Source organism: Nanorana parkeri, unplaced genomic scaffold (assembly GCF_000935625.1).
Source record: "Nanorana parkeri isolate BGI_ZX_2015 unplaced genomic scaffold, ASM93562v1 scaffold219, whole genome shotgun sequence".
In the NCBI taxonomy this organism is placed as follows: Eukaryota; Metazoa; Chordata; class Amphibia; order Anura; family Dicroglossidae; genus Nanorana; species Nanorana parkeri.
The window spans coordinates 332,937-352,251 of NW_017306487.1; the positions used below are offsets into that span (position 1 = coordinate 332,937).

Below are 19,315 nucleotides of genomic sequence, written 5' to 3' on the forward strand. Positions count from 1 at the left end.
CCCCCAATCTAGAACTAAAACAAAAGGTTTTGCCTGAAGATGCCTTTTAACATATTCATCTATAGCTGAAGTAGAGAACTTTATCAAGAAAGGGAAAATGTTTAATATGGAGACAAATTAGTTGGTTATATCTTTTGACTTTACTGCAAGAGTCAACAGATGAGCATTCGACAGCAGGTGTCCCTTTTTAAAAAAAACTTTTTTTGAAAACCTTTATGGCCCCTTTCACACGGGTGGTCCAAAAATCAGATGCCCAATGCTTGTCTATGGGCAGCCAAGTCTTAACGGACAGGTGACCGTTTACACCCACTTACCCACGACTCTGGGCAGGTCCAGGAAAAACAAGCAGAACGGAGTTCCACTTTGCTGGATCTGATTGTGCCGGATCGTGGGTAATCTGAGGTAAACGGACACAAGTTCATTCCCCATAGACCGACATGGGGTCCGGCAGTGCTGGATCGGGGTAATCTGATGTAAACAGACACAAGCCCATTCCCCATAGACCGACATGGGGTCTGGCACTGCTGGATCGGGGTAATCTGATGTAAACAGACACAAATCCATTCCCCATAGACCGACATGGGGTCTGGAAGTTTTAGATGAAGGAAAAAAATGGACAGGCGCTAATGCCACAATGGTGTATTCCAATCCATAGTGCCCAGATCAGCCCGATCAGAAGGGGTTTTTTCAGCTCGTTTTTTCGTTCAGTGACACACGCGTTTGTATACCTCTCTGGCGGTATGATTTTTCCCCCCCCCCCTTTTTTATTTGATCTTTTTCGTGTTTTTTTTTTTTTTTTAAACTTTCAAACTTCCAGCCGGTTCCGCCCCCCTGCAACACGTACGCTCGCAAGGGACGGCAGCGGCCGGAGGACACAGCGGGGATCAAGCGCGTTTCCACGGGCTAAAATACGCCCAGGTGGGAACCATGCCCATAGGAAAGTATGGGATTTCACTTGCTGAGCATTTTTCAACGCTGAAAAATGCCCAGGTGTGAACCCAGCCTAATAGTTGTGGCTTATTGCAAAGTGAAAAAGTTTGAACCTTACATAATAGAATTTGGACTTTAAAACTCAGGGGTGATTCTTCTAAGTTTATTTGATGTATCTATTTTTTCTCTAGTGATTCCACTTCTTTTAAATGCTCTATGTGGCCAGAAGACTAGAGCTTTCCAGTTGACTCTCTATGACTGAGACATAGAAACGGGCAGAAGATGCATCTGTTGAAATTATGAAGTGTGAATTCTTCAGATTTTTACTCTACCTAGATGTTGGCTTGTTCTAGAGTCTGACTGGCCAGACTGTACATTTTAAAGGAGCCCTGTAGAATTTCTTGTGCTTCTAAACATTATTAGCACAGGGATGCTGGAGTAGTTGTGGATATGTTGGCAGTGTAATTGTAGCTTGCTGTGGACATAAACTAGCATCATCTCGGTAATGAGGAAGCCCATCATTGGAATGTAAAAGCATGGTGTTTGCTCGTTTACACTTCACATGCACATTTCATATTCCCCAGCTACATGAACTGTAATACATTAATATATGTTGAGCTATTGCCTAGTGGGGTATAACAAAAAAGGATTATTGGTTAAATCTAGGGCTGTGGAAATTAAAGATTAATTTCTCGATTTTAATCGTTCAATTTTTTGATCGATTTAAAATTATTTAGATCGCTAATGAAAACACTCACCTCTCCGCCGGCTTCCGGGAGTCCCGTTGGCAACTCCTCCCCCCTTCCCCAAGTTGCTCCGTCGGCAGAGCCACTTGGTCCGGTGAGTTTGCCCAAGAAACTTTCTGCACGAGCGCCAGCCAAGGCATTGGCCTATACACATAGACCACAGCAATGAAGTAATAAAATGAACTAGGATCACACTAATCCAGCACGTTATTATTCTGAGTTGCCCCACTCAAGCGGCGGCCATATTGAGTGGGGCACGTGAGATTAATAACGTGCTGGATTAGTGTGATCCTAGTTCATTTTATTACTTCATTGCTGTGCTGTTTGTGTATAGGCCAATGTAGTTGGATCTGTATGTGCGTTATAATTAATCGATTAAAAAAAAATTCGATTAATCGATCACGAAAATTTTAATAATTACCAGCCCTAGTTAAATCTAGTGTTTAAAGGAGTTTTCGCTGTTGACAGATGCAGCCTTATAGAAATGTTTTGTAGTCTGTTTGTTTCTTATCTGTGAAGCGTGGACTCGTGTAGAAATGTATGCCAGTGTCCCCAGGTTGAGGCTACATGTAGATTTTAAAGCTCCTTCAAATATACATAAGCTCACTTCAACTGCTGTCAGGCTAGATCTGTACACTTGACATGGGAGAGGGTTTATTATATTTTATAAACAGTGATTCAAAATATGTATACGATGCTACGACAAAAAATACAAAAATGTTTCAATCAAGATATTATATTAAGAGTCCCATGTAGAAGGGTATAATAACACTGTGAAGTGATCCAATTATCATATGTGTGTCCCAGTGCTTCACTCCAAACATCCAGGTGATCAATAAATAAACTTTCAGTGCAAAGCTGTGCTCCCATATCCACACTTATTTCTACTCACCTTCTAATAAGGACCATAACTAAAATATTTGAGTATAGTCACTCATGCCTTCACCAGTAGCAAGTAGAGGTGCACTAAAATGAACATTTAAAAAACGAAATGAACAGACCCCTGATATTTCCCTTTTTAAAATGGAAAAAGAGATTGAGCCCTCAATATCTTTTTCTGCAGCCCCTGTTATAAATGAACAGGAATCCTCTATACTGAATGTTCCTGTTCATTCATAACATGAGAACATAGCGGGGGGAATTTATCAAGGGAGTTGCTCCACTTTTCTTTAAGTGACACATTTTCCACGTTATTTGCACCTTATTTATCAATGCAGTCTAAATCTAAGCCTTGATAATGTCATTTTCATTAGACATGTTGGGGGTAATTTATCATAGCAATTGCGAGTGTTTGAACTTGCACGGAATATATTTGCACCAGATTTATCAAGCTAGTGTAATGTTGTTGATAAATTAGGTTTAATAGACTCCAGGAAAGAAGGCAAAAAGCTTAACTGTCGCATCTTCAAGAAGTGGTCACGGGGACTTCCTAAGTTGTGATTGTTTTCTTAGGTGATGCTCCAGTTTCTTACAGCCCCAGAACAAGTGCAGATGAAAACAGGTGCAAAAAACGTGCAGTTGAAAAAGTAGTGCAAGCTCTGAAGAAAACGGGAAAAAAACATGTGCAGTTGGAAAAGTAGTGCAAGCTTTGGGCAAAACACGTGCAGTTGGAAAAGTAGTGCAAGCTCAGGTGAAAACAGGGAACACATGTTAAAAGACAGATTTGCACATAAAAAAATGATCTAAGAGGCTAAGAGTAATTGCTTTGCTTTGATAAATTCCCCCCAGTGTGTTGACTATATCCACAATCATGAATGAACAGGAGGTGATGTAGATCACTTCCTATTCATTCATAATTGAGGATATAGTCAACAGGCTATGTTCCTAATTATGTACAAACACTCAGCGATCACTGAGTGTTTGTTTGTACCGCTCTCCTTCCTGACAGCTGTCACAGGAGGCTTGGCGGTTCGGGAGGAGAGCTCAGCCTCCTGTGACAGCAATGGCTGTCTCCCAATACTTATCTTGATACTGGAACTTCTGGTATCAGGAAGCTGTGCAGTAAAGCTGGCTCCATGCTCCCTCGTTGCAAGAAAGCCGGGCAGACGAGGGAGAATGGAGCCGGATTCCCGGCCAATCAGGAAGCCGGGCAGCATGTAATGATTCGCTGCCCGGCTTCCTGATAACAGACGTTCCCGTATCGGAAGCATTTGGGCAAATACTCAGGAAGCTGGCCAATCAGAAAGCCGGGCGTCGAGTCATTACACACCGCCCGGCTTCCTTAATGGGACTTCTGATATCGGCGAGTACTGGAAAAAATATTTTCGGTAGTCGATATCGAAAAAACGGTATTGGTGCATCCCTATCTGCAATGCTGGATTAGCGGTCCACCACATCTGCAAATGGTGACACAAAGGGACTTGGACGGTGGACTCTGGTGAGTATAACTTGCTTTGCCAGGTCAGAACAAAAAAAAAATTATCCTTGCACAATGGATTAGAGGGGAGGTGGGAATGGGATCATAGTTTCCCTGGAGTGGGGCTTTAAACCCTTATGTAAAGATGGAAAAGTTTTTACATTTCATTCCTCACCTATTAACTTTGTAGCTGGTCTAATGGTTTATGTATTCACTGACAGGCCAGTTTTAAAAAGAACGTAAAAGTCAGTTAGTGAGCTGCTATTTATCTGGGGAACAATGTTATTGCACTAAGTTTAACTTTTCAAAATCCAGTACAATCAGTTTGGGATTTTGCAAGTGCTGCTGCAATGAAGGGAGAGCATGAATCCGCAAATACAAGCCTTCATTTTAAGATTTTAGGCCCCATTCACACTGAGCGAAATGGATATTGCGTGTTTTTCCCCACGATATCGTGCTGTTTTCCACGCGACATCGTGCTGAGCGGCTTTGAGCTACATATCGCGATATTGAACGGCATTGCACATTTTATCGCGCTACATAGCGTGTTTTTTGGGCAGGACTTTGTCGCTGCTACATTAGGCTGTAACCAATCAACAGTGATCTTGATGTGACTTCAATCTTTCCTTCCATTTTGCAGTGCAAATGTAGCGTGATCTCGCGTGACAGTCGTGCAATATCGCCGGTAATGCGCAACACCACTATTGGAGCCGAATCGCGCGACATCTGCGCAAAAAGGGTCATGTACGAGCTACAGGCGACATTGAGCTGTGAGCTGTGAGATTGAGCTGTGAGATGTGAACGGCTCCATTGAAATGTATTGGACAAGCTACATAGGGCGATATCGCGCGGAAATATGTGTGATTTTGTGGCAAAAATCGCGCGATAAACCGCTCAGAGATTTAGCTTTATATTTCTCTCTGGTTGCTTATCTCTTGTGGATTCTGCTACTTTTCTAACATTCTTTAAAATGCAAAATTAACAGTCCAACAGTAAAAATTGAACTTCTTTGCACCAGGTATTGTGTTAGATTTGGGAACTTAAGTACAAAGATCTTGCTGCCAGTGTGCCTGAGATATACAAGAGACTGTATAGTTTGAGTTTGAGCGAACGACCACTTAAAAGTGAACTTTGGCCTAACCTTTTTTGGCCATAGTTCTTTTCTTTACCTTCAGTTATCATAGGGGTTTAGCTATATTTACATATACGTATGTAAAGGGGAAGCCATTGTACAGAATTCTTCTTAAGCAGTGGCTGTACCATGGCTGCAAATAGAGTACTTTTAAAGTTGCCCCCTTTTCTAAAAACACTGCATAAAAGTACCCTTGCAGGGAAGAATAGTTACAGAGTACACTTGCCTTTCCTTGACTTCCTCCACAGCGTTTAGGCAACCTGCTTTTTCCCAGAGAGTAGCTCAATTCTCGTGAGAAGACAATCCTGCACTGTCTGCCTGCTGCGTCTTCTTGGGAAATTTGGGCTACTCAAGGAGGGTTTACATGTATCGAATTTTGGCTGGTTACTGAACTGGACGAAATTCGCACAGTGGGTGGCACTGTCGGCACCCTAATGAAATTCTGCAAAAGGTACATATATTATATATTTTTCCTCCCACTAGTACTTGTATGCAGCATTTTTAGTGACCTTAGCTACACAGTGGGGCCACTGTATAATAAAGAGCAGGGTAGGTATGCGCTGGGAATTCATCATGAATGCGACACCTTCCCTCACGGCTGGCTGGTTTCTATGACGTTGGTGGCTACCGGTGTTCTAGCAATCAGTGACTCATGAATTCCAGTGACTGTGTTTTATCCCAAATTTTGTTTTTTCAAGCATGGCTGAGTTGAGATTCTTCCAAGATCACTCAGAATTTGACAGCTGTCAGTTGACCTCCTTCTGTCCTGCACATGACCTGCATCAAACCAATTTTGCATTACGATAGACTTTTGATGGAAGTACAAATTCAGTGTTATGCAAACAAAAACCCATTGACACTAACAGAGGCAAAGGGACTTATGTCCGTGTTTTGGTTACTGACTTGCATATGGCTTGAGGTAATCAGAACGGTGTATAGGTATGTTGATGGCCAAATGTTTAGGTATTTCTGTAAGCTGTTTAATCAAATGTATACAGAGTTAAGCAGAATAATGAGAAGTGATGAGGAAAATAGAGTTTACTATCTAATCATGAGTGCGTTTAATGAAAGAGAACATTCTGCTTTGCCTCAGGAGTTCCATGACTGTATTCAGCCTTAATATGAGCACTGATTGGCTTGTGTATCGTCTGCAGGAACAAAACACCAATTTGTACATGAAAAGCAAAGCAGTATCTGTTTCACAGAAAACCCAGTTCTAGGTAAATATGGGTTGTTGGACTGAGAATGTATTTCAATACGTTCGGGAAAGCTTTGTTATAATGTTTGAGGATTGAGCTGATTTGGTAAGCTCGGACTCCCTCTGCTGTTATTTGCATGCTGCCTGGCAGGAAGTTGTGTAAGCCATCTGTTATTAAATGATGCAGTTTTAGTTAATAAATGTGTTTTGAGGGGAGGGGGGGCATTTAGAATCATTTCTTTGGATTTTGCAGAACACTTTTTTTTTTTTTTTTTTTAATGTGACTTTTTACTGAGGGTGACATTTAAGCCCTGGTTCACACCTAGGCGGCACCGTTTTTTGCACATTTGTACACGCGTTAGCAGCATATGGTTATTGGTGCACATTTGTATGTGCGTATTGAAGCGCGTACATGAAGACGCGCTTTTGATTGGCAGCTCATAAACAATTGTGGGTAATGGAAGAACACGCGTATAAATGCGCAAAAATGTGCAACATACTTCTGTTGTGCATTTTTGGGTATTTCCAATGAAGTCTATGGGGAGGAAAAGCGCTTTTAACTGCCCAAAGAAGCTCCTGTATCTTTTCAGGTCTGGCGGTTTCTTTCTGGCGTTTTTCTGCTCAGGTGTGAACCCGGGCTATTGAAAATCATGGAATTTCTTGTGTTGGGCAGTTAAAAGCTCTTTTCGAACTGCTCAAAAACGCAGAGGTGTGAACCAGGGCTAAGGGCCCATTCACACCACATCCACATTATCTCCAGAACAGATTGTTTCTGAATCCAAAATGCATCCTAATGTATCGCCATGCTATTTCTGACCTATGCTGTCCATTCCAGACCAGAGAAATGCTGCATGTCTCATTTTGTCTGGTCTGGAATGCACTTCAACTGCAATCAAGCTCACACCATTTTCCGGACTAGATCTGGTCCGGAAAATGGTGTGAACCTGCAGTAAACGTTAGACTTTTAATATGTTTCCAAACATTTTGACAGTATTAGCTTAAAGTGAACAAATTATTATAATACACACTTTTTTGACTTTACAGAGCATGTGTCGGCATTACAAAAACTCCCTTAATCTAAGTAAGGTTACCTGGCCCTGTAGGTAATGTTTTTTAAAGCCGACCTCCTAGCTAAGTTATTATTTCTATCTTTGACCAAGTTGGGAAATGTATATTTCCTGTCATCCTGTAACATCAGTACAAGAAAAGAAGGGGGGGGGGGGGGTTGTCATTGGTAAAAGTAGACATAGGCAGCAACAAAACTATTGTCAGAGATTCTAGCTCATCAAAAAAATATTTTTATACTTTCAAAAAATGAGAGGAAACTTCCTCAGTAGAGGAGCAGTTGGCAATGAAAACCTGACAAAGTATCTAGGGCAGAGCTGGTCAAATCCCAGGAGCCAGCTAGCCAATGCGCCTTACAAATTACAGATAGCGCCTAACTTTTGTGGTTTTCTTTAGTTGGCAATGGAGCTAGCTCCTAAAAAAAAAAAATCCTGCTGGCTCCTGAGTTGTTGTTGTTGTTGTTTTTTTTTTTTTGTCCACCCCTGATCTAAGGGCAGGCTCACACCATTTTCCAGACCAGATATGGAACGCAGGAGTGCATTGCATTTTGCTGCGTTTCAACTGCGATTTTTGCAAAAGTTCTGGAGCTTTTTTTTTTTTAGCTTAAAATGGGCTTTCAAGTGTGTTCCAGTCGGTTTTTTGATGTGTTTCCATGCGTTCCAGTGCATTCCAGACCAGACAAAATGAGACATGCAGTATTTTTCTGGTCTGGAATGGACTTCGCTGGTGTGAACAGAGGCCAGAAGTAGTATAGGGATACATTAGGATGCATTTTTTAGGTCCGGAAACAGTCTGGTCTGGAGATGATGTGGTTTGAATGGGCCCTTAGGCTAGCCACACACTGTTGAATCTCTCTTGTTTAATATTTTTCCCGATCCATGCTAAACAGAATAGATAGAGGAATCCTGGCTGCTGAATACCCAGACACTTCCAGAATCTAATTGAAATAAAGGTACTGTTCAGCTGATATTCTGCCCAGCTCCATCAACAAAAGTGATTTGGCCTTGTGAATTTTAGCCAATTCAGCAGTAATTGACCAAATTCAAGCTGTGGATTGCCAGCTTAACCCCTCTCTATCCGAAACAGGATAAAACGTTTTGGCTGGAGTTGGTTTTTATTGTCACTAGGGACTATGTGGTTTTATAATTTCTATGGAGGAAAGGAAGATTTGCCTTCCCACCTGCCGGAAAGGTGAATATCTGCTTCGCTAAGAGGGTGTCTGCACTTTAGTTCTATTGCTAAGGTGACCGCTTAGTCTTTCTTTTTGACTGCAGTCTACTTACAGGGAAAATAACCCAGGGATTCAATCTGTAAAGGTGCCCATACACCTGCCGATTATCGTACGATAATGGTGGGAAATCCTGTGATCGTACAATAATCGGCAGGTGTATGAAAGGCGTGCGACCATTTCTACTGTACGGTCGCACGTCTTTTGTCTCCTGTGCGAGCTTGAAAACCCGCCGAGAATCGTACGATTGTCGGCGGGTTAGTGCCGTTCTCGGGAGACAAATGCTGAACGGGTCGGTGTGCGCAAGCGCAAACTGCCCGTGCGGCATTGGACTCATCGGAAGCCCGCCCCTCAGCGGGGCGGGCTTTCGATGATCGCAAGTACCATCTGCCTGTCCAAGATGGGCAGATCCTACAAGCCTTTAATTAGCTTACAACCATCGCAAGATGAAAGTCTTGCAATGCTTGTAAAGTGTATGGGCAGCTTTACTCTGGCTTTTAATCAACCACACATTAAACAGGCTGCGTGGCTACAGGATAGGTTTTAAAGTGTTATGTCACGAGTGAGGTAAATGATTGGAGTAGGCATTAAAGAGCAAAACGATTTGATTGTGAAGGAGAGCAGAAAACACAAAATTTGAGTAAATGAATACAGAGCATTGAATGGAAGGGTGAGAGCTGGGAGATGGCGCAGGCTGCAGGAGAGGACAGAAGAAGATACTCTTCCATCCTCCTCTAATGCTGAGGGTGGGGAACATATTTGACGTCACTGCCTGCAGAGAAGGTGGACACTTGACGTCACTGGTTGCTAGGATGACAGCGGTCCTAGCAATCAACAACTGAGGTGGAGGGGCCTGCACTGGGCTGTGGATGCACTGGCCTCTGAGCCCGGCGTATCCACTGTCAGCCAGCCATAACCAAGCGCAGGTCTGCAATGGTAGTCCGTGTCTGGACAGCAGGCTGGACAGGGGAAGCAAAAGGGCCGGATGTGGTCTGGGTGCCTTTTAAAGTAATAAACTCTCAAACTTTTTTTTTTTTCAATAATGAATCCAGATCAAACAAATATACGTTGCCCAGTAAAGCATTGCTTTATATTTTGCCCCAAAAATCATCATATTTCTGAACAGCTGCTTCCAAGTCTCTCAGCTCCGCTTCCCTGAACTTTCTGTCTGGTAGAAGATCACAAAGGACAGAGCAGACTCCAGCAACTGTTCATCTACTAGCTTGGATAAGGGAAGATAGGGGGAGGGAAGTAGCTTGATTTGCTGTGTCTGTGTGTTTGTGGAGACACACACGGCTTACTAGCACACACAATGGTGACTGCATAGCACTCTGCTTGAGAAAGGAGGAACTCTAAAACAGGATGTCTGGACCAGAGCTCAGGGGACCAGCTCATTCTGCAGGAAAGTAAAACGTTTCAATATCAAGGAGCAGCATTCGTTGTAAGTGATTTCATCAGCATTTTAAATCACGTAAAACCCTTTTGACTTTAAAATGGCCAGGTGTATTTTTATATGTACATCTTCCATGTCATCATATACTAAAGGTTCCCTATAGGTAATGCAAAGAAGAAGTGAGGAAGCCTAGGGTTCCATCAAGCTTAGTTGCTGCTTATGACCTGCCCACATCCTATTAGCTGATAAAGTACTTAGATGGGGCTTAACCTCCTTTGCCATAATTTGAGAGAGTCCGCTGTATTATCTGATACTTGGTGCATAGTAACGAGGGTGCCTGTTGTGAGGCATTATTGCCTAAGACATTTCACAAGTGCTGTAGCAAATGAGTCAGCAGCATAATACAACCCTGGAGATTTCTTATGACTTCATGCATTTTTACACACATCAGTGACCTTTTACAATAGCTACTGTATCTTGCTTGTCATGGTGCCTGGAACATATAAGCAATATGCTGCGGGGAATATTGGTGATTATGGCCGCTGTGGTGATTGATCACAGACATGGAAGTGAGCTGTAGGTGAAATCTCCAAGTGCACACAGAGTTTTTGCATTGCACTGAAGGTTCCTAGGGGATGGTATTTGGCATTGCTTGGATTCATGGGAATTGACAACTGCAAATATTGGAAATCGGTTTTAACAATGGGATAATATACCCAGTTCAGTTCCTGGTAAAGTCAAAAAACAATAACCTGCTACTGAATGGTACATGGATGTTTTTGTTCGATTCATTATTTGTTCAAACAGTTCACATTCAGCATCATTGTTCTATTGCGATTCAGTAACTGAAGATTCCTGATATTGTACAGAATGCAAACTCTTCTTGTCTGTCGGGTGCCAATAAATTGTATACCATGTTTGATTTCCATTTATGTACATTTTGGCTGCCCTTTGGAAATTATTTCTTAGTAATTAGGTGCATGATGGTTCAAAGAATCATGCTGGCAGGAAGCGGTGTACATGGGCCTTACTTTTGTCAGGTTACATATATTGCTGTTTGTGTATTTGCTAGAAAGATTTGTCAAGTGTTTTTCCTGGTGACCATTGTCTACTGAACTAAGTGATAGAAACTGAAAAGGTTTTCAGCTAGGGCTGCAACCAACTAATCGATTTATTCGATATAAGGAAAATAGTTGGCAACTATTCTCATTATCGATTAGTTGGTTGGATCCCCTAGCTCTCTCCTCAACGCTCGGAGGAGGGCACAGCAAGCAGTGGGCGGGTGCAACAGCCAGCTAACAATACAATTATTTAAAAAAATATAAAAGATGGGAAAAAGTCATTTTCGGCTTCGGCCTGACAAATTCTGCTGCGGGGGGTGCGTTACAGTGCCATTAACTTGAATGACAGCCCAAACACACTTCCCGTCCGCACTGTGATCGGCCGCACTGGAACGCACAGTACCACAATGCTGTGCATTTCAGTGCAGTGCGATTGCAAAAAAATTGTCCATGCAGTTTTATTCTGAAGTAAGTTTTTTGTAACACTCCATTTGTGTATTTTATATTAAATTAAAGGAGAACTATGAGGTAAGTGATTTTCACTCAACCTCATAGTTCGAGCCGACGTGTTACAATGAAACTGTCGCACGTCGTCTCAATAGATCGGGAAGTGAGCGAACACATACCGTAGCTCGCTCACTTCTCGATCATGTCCCTGCAGAGAACCATGACTGTCACTCACGGCTCCCTGCAGGGATTCTTCCCCGTCCGATCCTCCAGCACTGACTGGCGGAACGGACAGGGGAGGGGGCGGGTACAGTACAGCTGGGTCTGCCTCTAGATAGGCAGAGCCAGCTTTCAATCACGCAGGTTGGTGGATCTCAACAGTAATGCTGTAGCTCGCGGTATACTGAGCTTTTGGTCATGGGAGGACGCTAGTTTGTGTCCTCCCATGACCCTTAGGAGAACTATGGGGGGGAAAAAACATAGTTCTCCTTTTTTAAGGATGTTTTTTTTTTTTTTTTTCATTCGATTTATTCTTTCGATTTAATCGGCCAACTAATCGAGTATGAAAATAATCATTAGTTGCAGGCCTATTTTCAGCTGTCACTAGTACAGGAGGTGAGGGAAATCTGCAGTCCTGTACCTGTTCTAGTGACATCTGTCCAAGATTTCCTCCCAATTTGAGAGTTTTTTGAGATTGGAATTGGGCACTGCTCTTCTGTGTTATGTCTTGCACAGGAAGGCGATTGCTGACCTTTAGCACATGGAAGTCAGGGCTGATCCTCCTATCGTTTGTCTAGCATTGTGTTAATAGATAATCCTTGCTTTAAATGTCAATCTCTACAACAATACCCTCATGAAAATGGAAGCGAGGCTTGGTACCTGGCACACTTGCTGTGGCCAGTCAGCAGATTTTTGTTGGCTTGTATTTCATGTGTAAGATGACAATTCTTGCTGTTTTACAATAACCACTGAAGACCTTTGGATAGAAAATAACTTGACTGCATAAGTCTGTACTTGGTAGACGCACCTTTGGCATTAATTGCACATCTGAGCATTGCAGTGTTTGCTCATTCCTTTTCGTAAACCCACCTGCGCATGTTTGCAGAAACGCAGCAGAACTTGCTTGCGGTACCATTGATTTCTAACGGAACCATAAAGATGTGCGCGTAAGCAAAAAACAGTTGGGTTAATTAAAAGCAATTGGGACAGTTTTACCCTCCTTAGATCCTTCTTTTTTTTTTTTCATGTGCAAAACTCTCTTTTAACATGTGCGCCTGTTTTGACCAGAGCTTGCACTACTTTTCCAATTGCCCGTGTTTGGACCAGAGCTTGCACTACTTTTTCAAAAAGCACCTGTTTTGCACCTGTTTTCATGTGCTCTTGTTCTGCGGCTGCGTGAAACTGGAGCATTACCTAACAACAAAACAATTGCAACTTAAGAAGTCCCCATGACCACTTCTTCAAGAAGCGACAGTTAAGCTTTTTGCCTGGAGTTACGAGTCTTCTTTCCTGGAGTCTATTAAACCTCATTTATGAACAGCATTACATTAGCAACATTAATTTGGCGCAAAGTGCGTCAAATATATTCCCTTCAAACACTAGCAATTGCTATGATAAATTCCCCCAAATGTGTGTTGCGCAAACTGCTACATGAGCTTCTTTGCCGCATGTATATGAACCGATTGAAATCAATGGGGACACGCAGCAAACGATCCACAAAAGCGCACACGATTGTGACGCATGTTACTGCCACGCACAGGTGTGAATGTGGACTTCGATTGTTTGGGGATCTTGAGTCAAGACCAGCACAGCTGTGTAAGTGTTCATGAAGGGTTCTTTTAAAATATTGCTTCTGTGTTGTTGTTTAACCGGCTCTCATTCTTGTATACCCGTTATGGACAAGAACAATTGTGGTAATAACCTTATCAGTTCTTGAGATAACAAAGTAATACATACATTTTGGGGACAAACAAGGCTTTCATTTTCCAGTATTGTCTTGCAGTGATTATTTTATTGTTTATTAAATCTATAGACAAAAAGATATCTATTAAAATTTAGTTTTTTTTTCTATTTTGACCAGTATTTCTTTTTAAGGCCCCGTTCACACTGAGCGATATCGCTCTCCAATGCTTGGCAATGGGGCAAAGGGTCCTGCTGTCGCGTGTCGTGCGTCGCTACAGCATGACCCTTTTTGGAGCGGATTTTGCCGCGATTCAATGCTTTTCAATGCAAGCATTTGCGCGATATCGCGCAAAATGCAAATCGCTCAACAAACGCGCGATTTGCGAATGGCTACTTAGTGTGAATAGGAATTATACATTTTATTCTGTAATATATCACATTTAAAATGATGTGTTTGTACATAGCATGGCAAAGTTATTTGCAAATGGAATGGTGGGGTTTTCCCAATTTTGTGCATTTCTTTGTGCGACACTGAGGAAAAAATAGCAAACAGAAAAGTAAATATTTGTGGTAAAAAAATCAGTAGAAAAATATTTATGGGCAGGAAGGAGTGCATTGGGGCCATTTAGGCCTGGTTCACACATGGGCGTTTTACAGTGCATTCCTACGCTCTGTAAAACGCTCAACATGTGAAAACCAATGATTTGCCTATGGGTATGGTTCCCACCTAAAAAGTTTTTACAGTGCGTAGGAACGCGCTGCAAAACGCCCTACGCCCAAAGAAGTACAGGAGCTTCTTTGAGGCGTATTTGCCGCGCGTATCCATTGGAATACAGCCAGGTAGCCCTCGGAAACGCCTGGGTGTGAACCCAGCCTTAGTGTTCACTAAGTGTTAATAAGGGGCTAAATAGGATTATATTTTTACTTAAAAACAAATTTTTTCCTGCTTGTAAGGTTTTGTTAAAATCATATGCCAATCAAAGGTCATGTCTTTAATTTACATATGAATGACATGGTAACCACAGTTAAACAATACATTTGGGGGAATTTATAATGGCAATTGCGAGTGTTTGAACTCGCATATGGTCGTATGAGATTTATTTGCACCAGATTTATGTTGCTAGTGCAATGTTGTTCATAAATGAGATAAAATATGGAATACAGGCTTAATACAAATTAATATACTAAAAATTAGCTTGTAGTCCATCACAGGAGCGAGCTTGGAGCGGTGACTACTTTACAACACACACAGGGACTATAAGGAACAAATGTAGCCACTCTTCAAAAGTAGGAACAGTGTCAGCACCAATTCAGAGAAGATTTGAGGATCTACCGCTGAGTGACACATAAATAAGGTCCAGTTTTTGTTAATAGTTCAGGTAATTGAGTTACGATTAAATTCCTGAGTTTAGTGTCATTTTAAAGGAGAACAATGAGAAGTGAAAATCACTCATCCTCCGTTCGAGCCGACGTGAGGCAATGAAACTGTCACACGTCAGCTCAATAGATCGGGAAGTGAGCGAATGCATACAGTCGCTCGCTCACTTCTCGATCATCTCCCTGCAGAGAGTAGTGACTGTCAGTCATCACCCCCCGCAGGAATTCCCCCTCCCCGCTCCGATCCTCCAGCACTGACTGGTGGAATGGAGGGGCGGCGGGCACAGCTGGCTCTGCCTCTAGATAGGCAGAGCCCGCTGTCACTCATGCAGCTGGGTGGATATCAACAGTATTGTCTGTATCTGTACCGGCTGCGGCGGTCTCATTATACCGCGAGCTACAGAGCTTTGGGTCACGGGAGGAAGCTAATATATGTCCTCTTGTGACCCTTAAGAGAACTATGGGGAAAACACTTACCACATAGTTCTCTTTTTAAGGGGGAAAAGATCCTCCCTGGCACATGGGAGGTTCATGATAAAGAATGAAAGTAGTTTCTACAGAGATCTTCCTGTGAGGGAACTCTCTTTCCACTAATGCTAAGTAAATGGACCATACTCTGCAAGATGGACAATATAAAATCTGAATAATGGAAAAAACATAACACATCTGCAAGTATGCATGCACTATTTTATCTTTCTATTTCAAAGTCTTTGCATTTAAAACCTAGAGGTGAACCGAAATGAAAATTTCAAAACCGAAACGAAACCGGAATAAAAAGTCAGGCCAAAACCGAAAAATGTGTATTTTAACCTTCTTTTTTTTTTTAATAAACTTTTTACATTTATATTTTTATTTAATTTTGTATTAAATATTTTTGACTTTTAAGGGCTTTGGGAAAATTTTGGGGGTCTGACCCCTGATATTTACCTTTTTAGAATAGAAGAAGAGATTGAAGACAGAGTCCTCCAATCTCTTTTTCTGCAGCACCTGTTATAAATGAACAGGAATCCTCCTATACTGAGTGTTTCTGTTCATTCATAACATGAGAACAGAGCATGTTTACTATATCCACAATTTATGAATGAACAGGAGGGGATGTAGATCACTTCCCATTCATTCATAATTGAGGATATAGTCAACATGCCCTCAATTAGTTATAAACACTCGGCAAGGAGGCTGAGTGAGCGGTGCAGGGAGGAGAGCTCAGCCGCCTGTGACAGCGTTGGCTGTTTCCGCCCACACTGCTCTCCTCTGATCTGTGACAGGAGGCTGAGCGATGCGGGGAGGAGAGACACCGGCCGCTCACATCGCTCTCCTCCCACAGCACTCAGCCGCCCATGACCGTTTCTCTCCTCCCCGCTGGGACACAGAGCAGCGCCCAGTGGGGAGGAGAGAATAGGATGCACCGCTGTATCGGCCAGAATATGGCCCTTTCGGCATTATGCCAAAAGTGCCATTTTCAGACGATATGTTTCGGCAGCCGATATATTGGTGCATCCCTATTTAAAACCATTTTGTTTTACTGTATAACAAACTATTCCCTTGTCCATTAAGGGCAAATTAAAAGATCTGTTTTAGCTCCCCGCAGTGTATATTCACTTTTCCTAATTCCTGCTGCACCAGTTCAGCCACCAGGGGTTGGGAAAGCCTAGCACTGTCATATGATAGAAGTGCAGTGTTTAGATATATACAGCTATAGATTTATATAATATATTTGCAAGGTATTTCTCTTCACTCCCAGCAACTGAACAGGGAGCTGTGAGATTGAAGGAGGGGAGATCATATGCTGGCAGGGAGGGGGGGAGAGCAAAGGGAACCTTTTACTTTGTCTAATGGGCAAAGGAAAGGTTGACTTTAAAGCAGGGCGATCATAGAAAACACATTATTTTAGCTTAGGAGATCAGCAAACGTGCCTTTTAGCAGTCCTCACAGCTTCAGAAATGGACATAATTGTATAGCAGGTTATTTTTTTGTTCAGATTGCCGTTTTTTCCTTTATTAAAAGTCATTTTTCTTACTATCCCTTTCAATATATATTTTCAGCTGCTATCTGCGGTTTTGCTACGTACGTATTTTAACATTTGTATTTTTAATTTTTTCAGGTCTTAATGCAAAATGAATTTAATCAAAGAGAACAAGGACCTGGCCTGTTTTTACACCACAAAGCATTCCTGGAGGGGAAGGTAATTTTTGTTAATGTGTATCTAAACCCAAGAACAGCCTAACAGACTTTAGATGTGGTAGCTGCAATACTTTTCCAGGCTTCTCCGTTTTATTTTCATACTGTACTGTGTCTTGGAAGGACCATGTTATCTAGGGAGGATAGGATGTCTTTTTGGACTAGAGAACACCTCCCCTTCCTAAATCCGTAAAATGGGGGTATTCTGTAGTCCACAGTTAGTGGCCAGCTCACCTGTTTTTCATTTTCCAGGGCAATTTTGAGTCTGGTAACACTGTAGAAATAACAGTTCTTAATGCTGACACTTTGATAAATGAGACTCCTTGTGGTTCACAGATGAGTATTAATGAGCTCACAAGTCTGAGGAGACATAGGTGTGGTTACTCATGCTTGAAAATGACTTTCCCCATCATAAAGTAAAATTATCTGGGGAGAATGGTTTAAGATAAAGCTTCAAATTGTGTGTGGCAACAGGGTTATGTGTGATCTGTTTTATACCTGGCTTTGTCAGCCTTAGAGGCAAGGAAGTCTAGGTGCATAAAACGTAATTTTTCAATGTTCTATTTGTCTTGCAATTTAAAGCATAACTCCAAGCAAACAAATAAATAAACACCTGAAATGCTTATATGGTATTTATCTGCCTAAGGATTTGTATTTCTGTCCATCCAGTCATAATGTATACCCAGCACTGTCAGACAGAAAAGCCCAGTTAGTCCTGGTTCACACCTAGGCGTATTGCATATGCGCGTCTTTCGCCGCGATTCGCGGTAAAAGAAATAGCGCGACAAACGCGCATTTCCGAGGGCTACTTGGCTGTATCCCAATGGAAACGCGCAAAAAAAACGGCCCAAAGTAGTACATGTACCTTTTCAGGCGTGGGCCGTTTTGTAGCGCGTTAGGGACGGGCTAAAATACGCCAAGGTGTGAACCAGACCCATTGAAAACAATGGGATTTTCATGTTTGAGCGTTTTGTAGAGCGTTCGTCGAGCGTAAAACGCGCTACAAAACGTTCATGTGTGAACGAGGGCTTAGAAACCTTCATTTTCTTTACTCACGTCAGTAATCCAACTAGGTCACCTTCCTGTCCCTCGACTGTCACTGGACAGTGAAGTAATAGCTTCAGACTGATGATCTCATCACTCTCTTCTCTCCTCATTTTAGTATGTTCATTATGGTCACATGTACACTGCAGCAGACCTGATTGGCCCCTAGTAGTGCCCCTCCCACTCCCAGTCTGAATGTTGCTGAACATGTGATTACAAGAAAAGGAAACCAAGTCAAAATCAAGTGCCCGCACTAGTAAAGAAACTAAAAAGTAGAATAAAACTCTCCTTTTTGTTTGTTTGCATATATCTATTGCTAGCAAGAAGTAGATATATGCAAAAACATTTCAAAAAATTAAAAAGTTACCACTAAGGTAAAAACTTACCTGTGTCTCTGCCGTTCGATCCCATTTGTAAATCTGAAGCCTCTCGAGCAGCCATGCAGGATGATGGGGCTGGCACATGTGAAGTAGAGATCTTCGGCAGGGAGAAGAGGCGACACACAGTGGAGGTGAATGCACGCAGCCGAGAGCGTGCTTGTCGGACATACACCGTGGGACCAGGAGGAGACAGCAGTCTGCATTGGATCAGAGACCGGCACCAGCACTGTAGGGGTTGCTGAATACAAATGGAAGGAAGATGATTCAGATCAAGAGGCATCATTTAAGGTAAGTCCTTAAAGGAGATCTATAAGGTGAGTGATTTCCACTCATCCTCATAGTTAGAGCCGACCTGTGACAAAGAAGCTGTCGCAGGTCGGCTCTATTGATCGGGAAGTAAGCAGAAACATGCACTGATCTGCTCACTTCCCGATCATCTCCCTGCAGTGAGCGGTGACTTCTTCGATCTTCCAGCGCTGAGTGGAGGAATGAACTGGGGAGGGAGATGGCCCAGCTGGCTCTGCCTCTAGATAGGCAGAGCCAGCTGTCACTCACGCAGCTGGGCGGATCTCGACAGCAATGTTGGGATCCGTCCCAACTGCGGAGCTCACAGTATATCGCGGGCAATACTGAGCTTTGGGTCACAGGAGGACGCTAGTATATGTCCTCCCATTGACCCTAAAGAGAAAAACACTTACCCCATAGTTCTCTTTTATAGCATGGGGGAGGGGGGGGGACAACATATGTGACTTTAATGTCACTTTGTTAATAAATACGTAATTAAATGCGTTTTCGAAATTTTAAGAGCTATTTGGTATTACTTTCCATCACATTATTTGGCCTTGGCTACACCTTTGTAAAGACAAATATAAAATATA

General features: G+C 42.4%; 1 protein-coding gene across 1 annotated transcript in view; it reads left to right on the forward strand.

Moving 5' to 3' along the window:
• The window catches only part of DNAJC13 (DnaJ heat shock protein family (Hsp40) member C13), a 128,555-nt gene that overhangs the window by 9,812 nt on the left and 99,428 nt on the right, over positions 1-19,315 (forward strand). The window contains 1 exon segment of the mRNA XM_018555950.1: positions 16,937-17,017. Within this exon segment, the coding sequence (XP_018411452.1) occupies positions 16,950-17,017 (68 nt within the window). The 5' untranslated portion in view covers positions 16,937-16,949.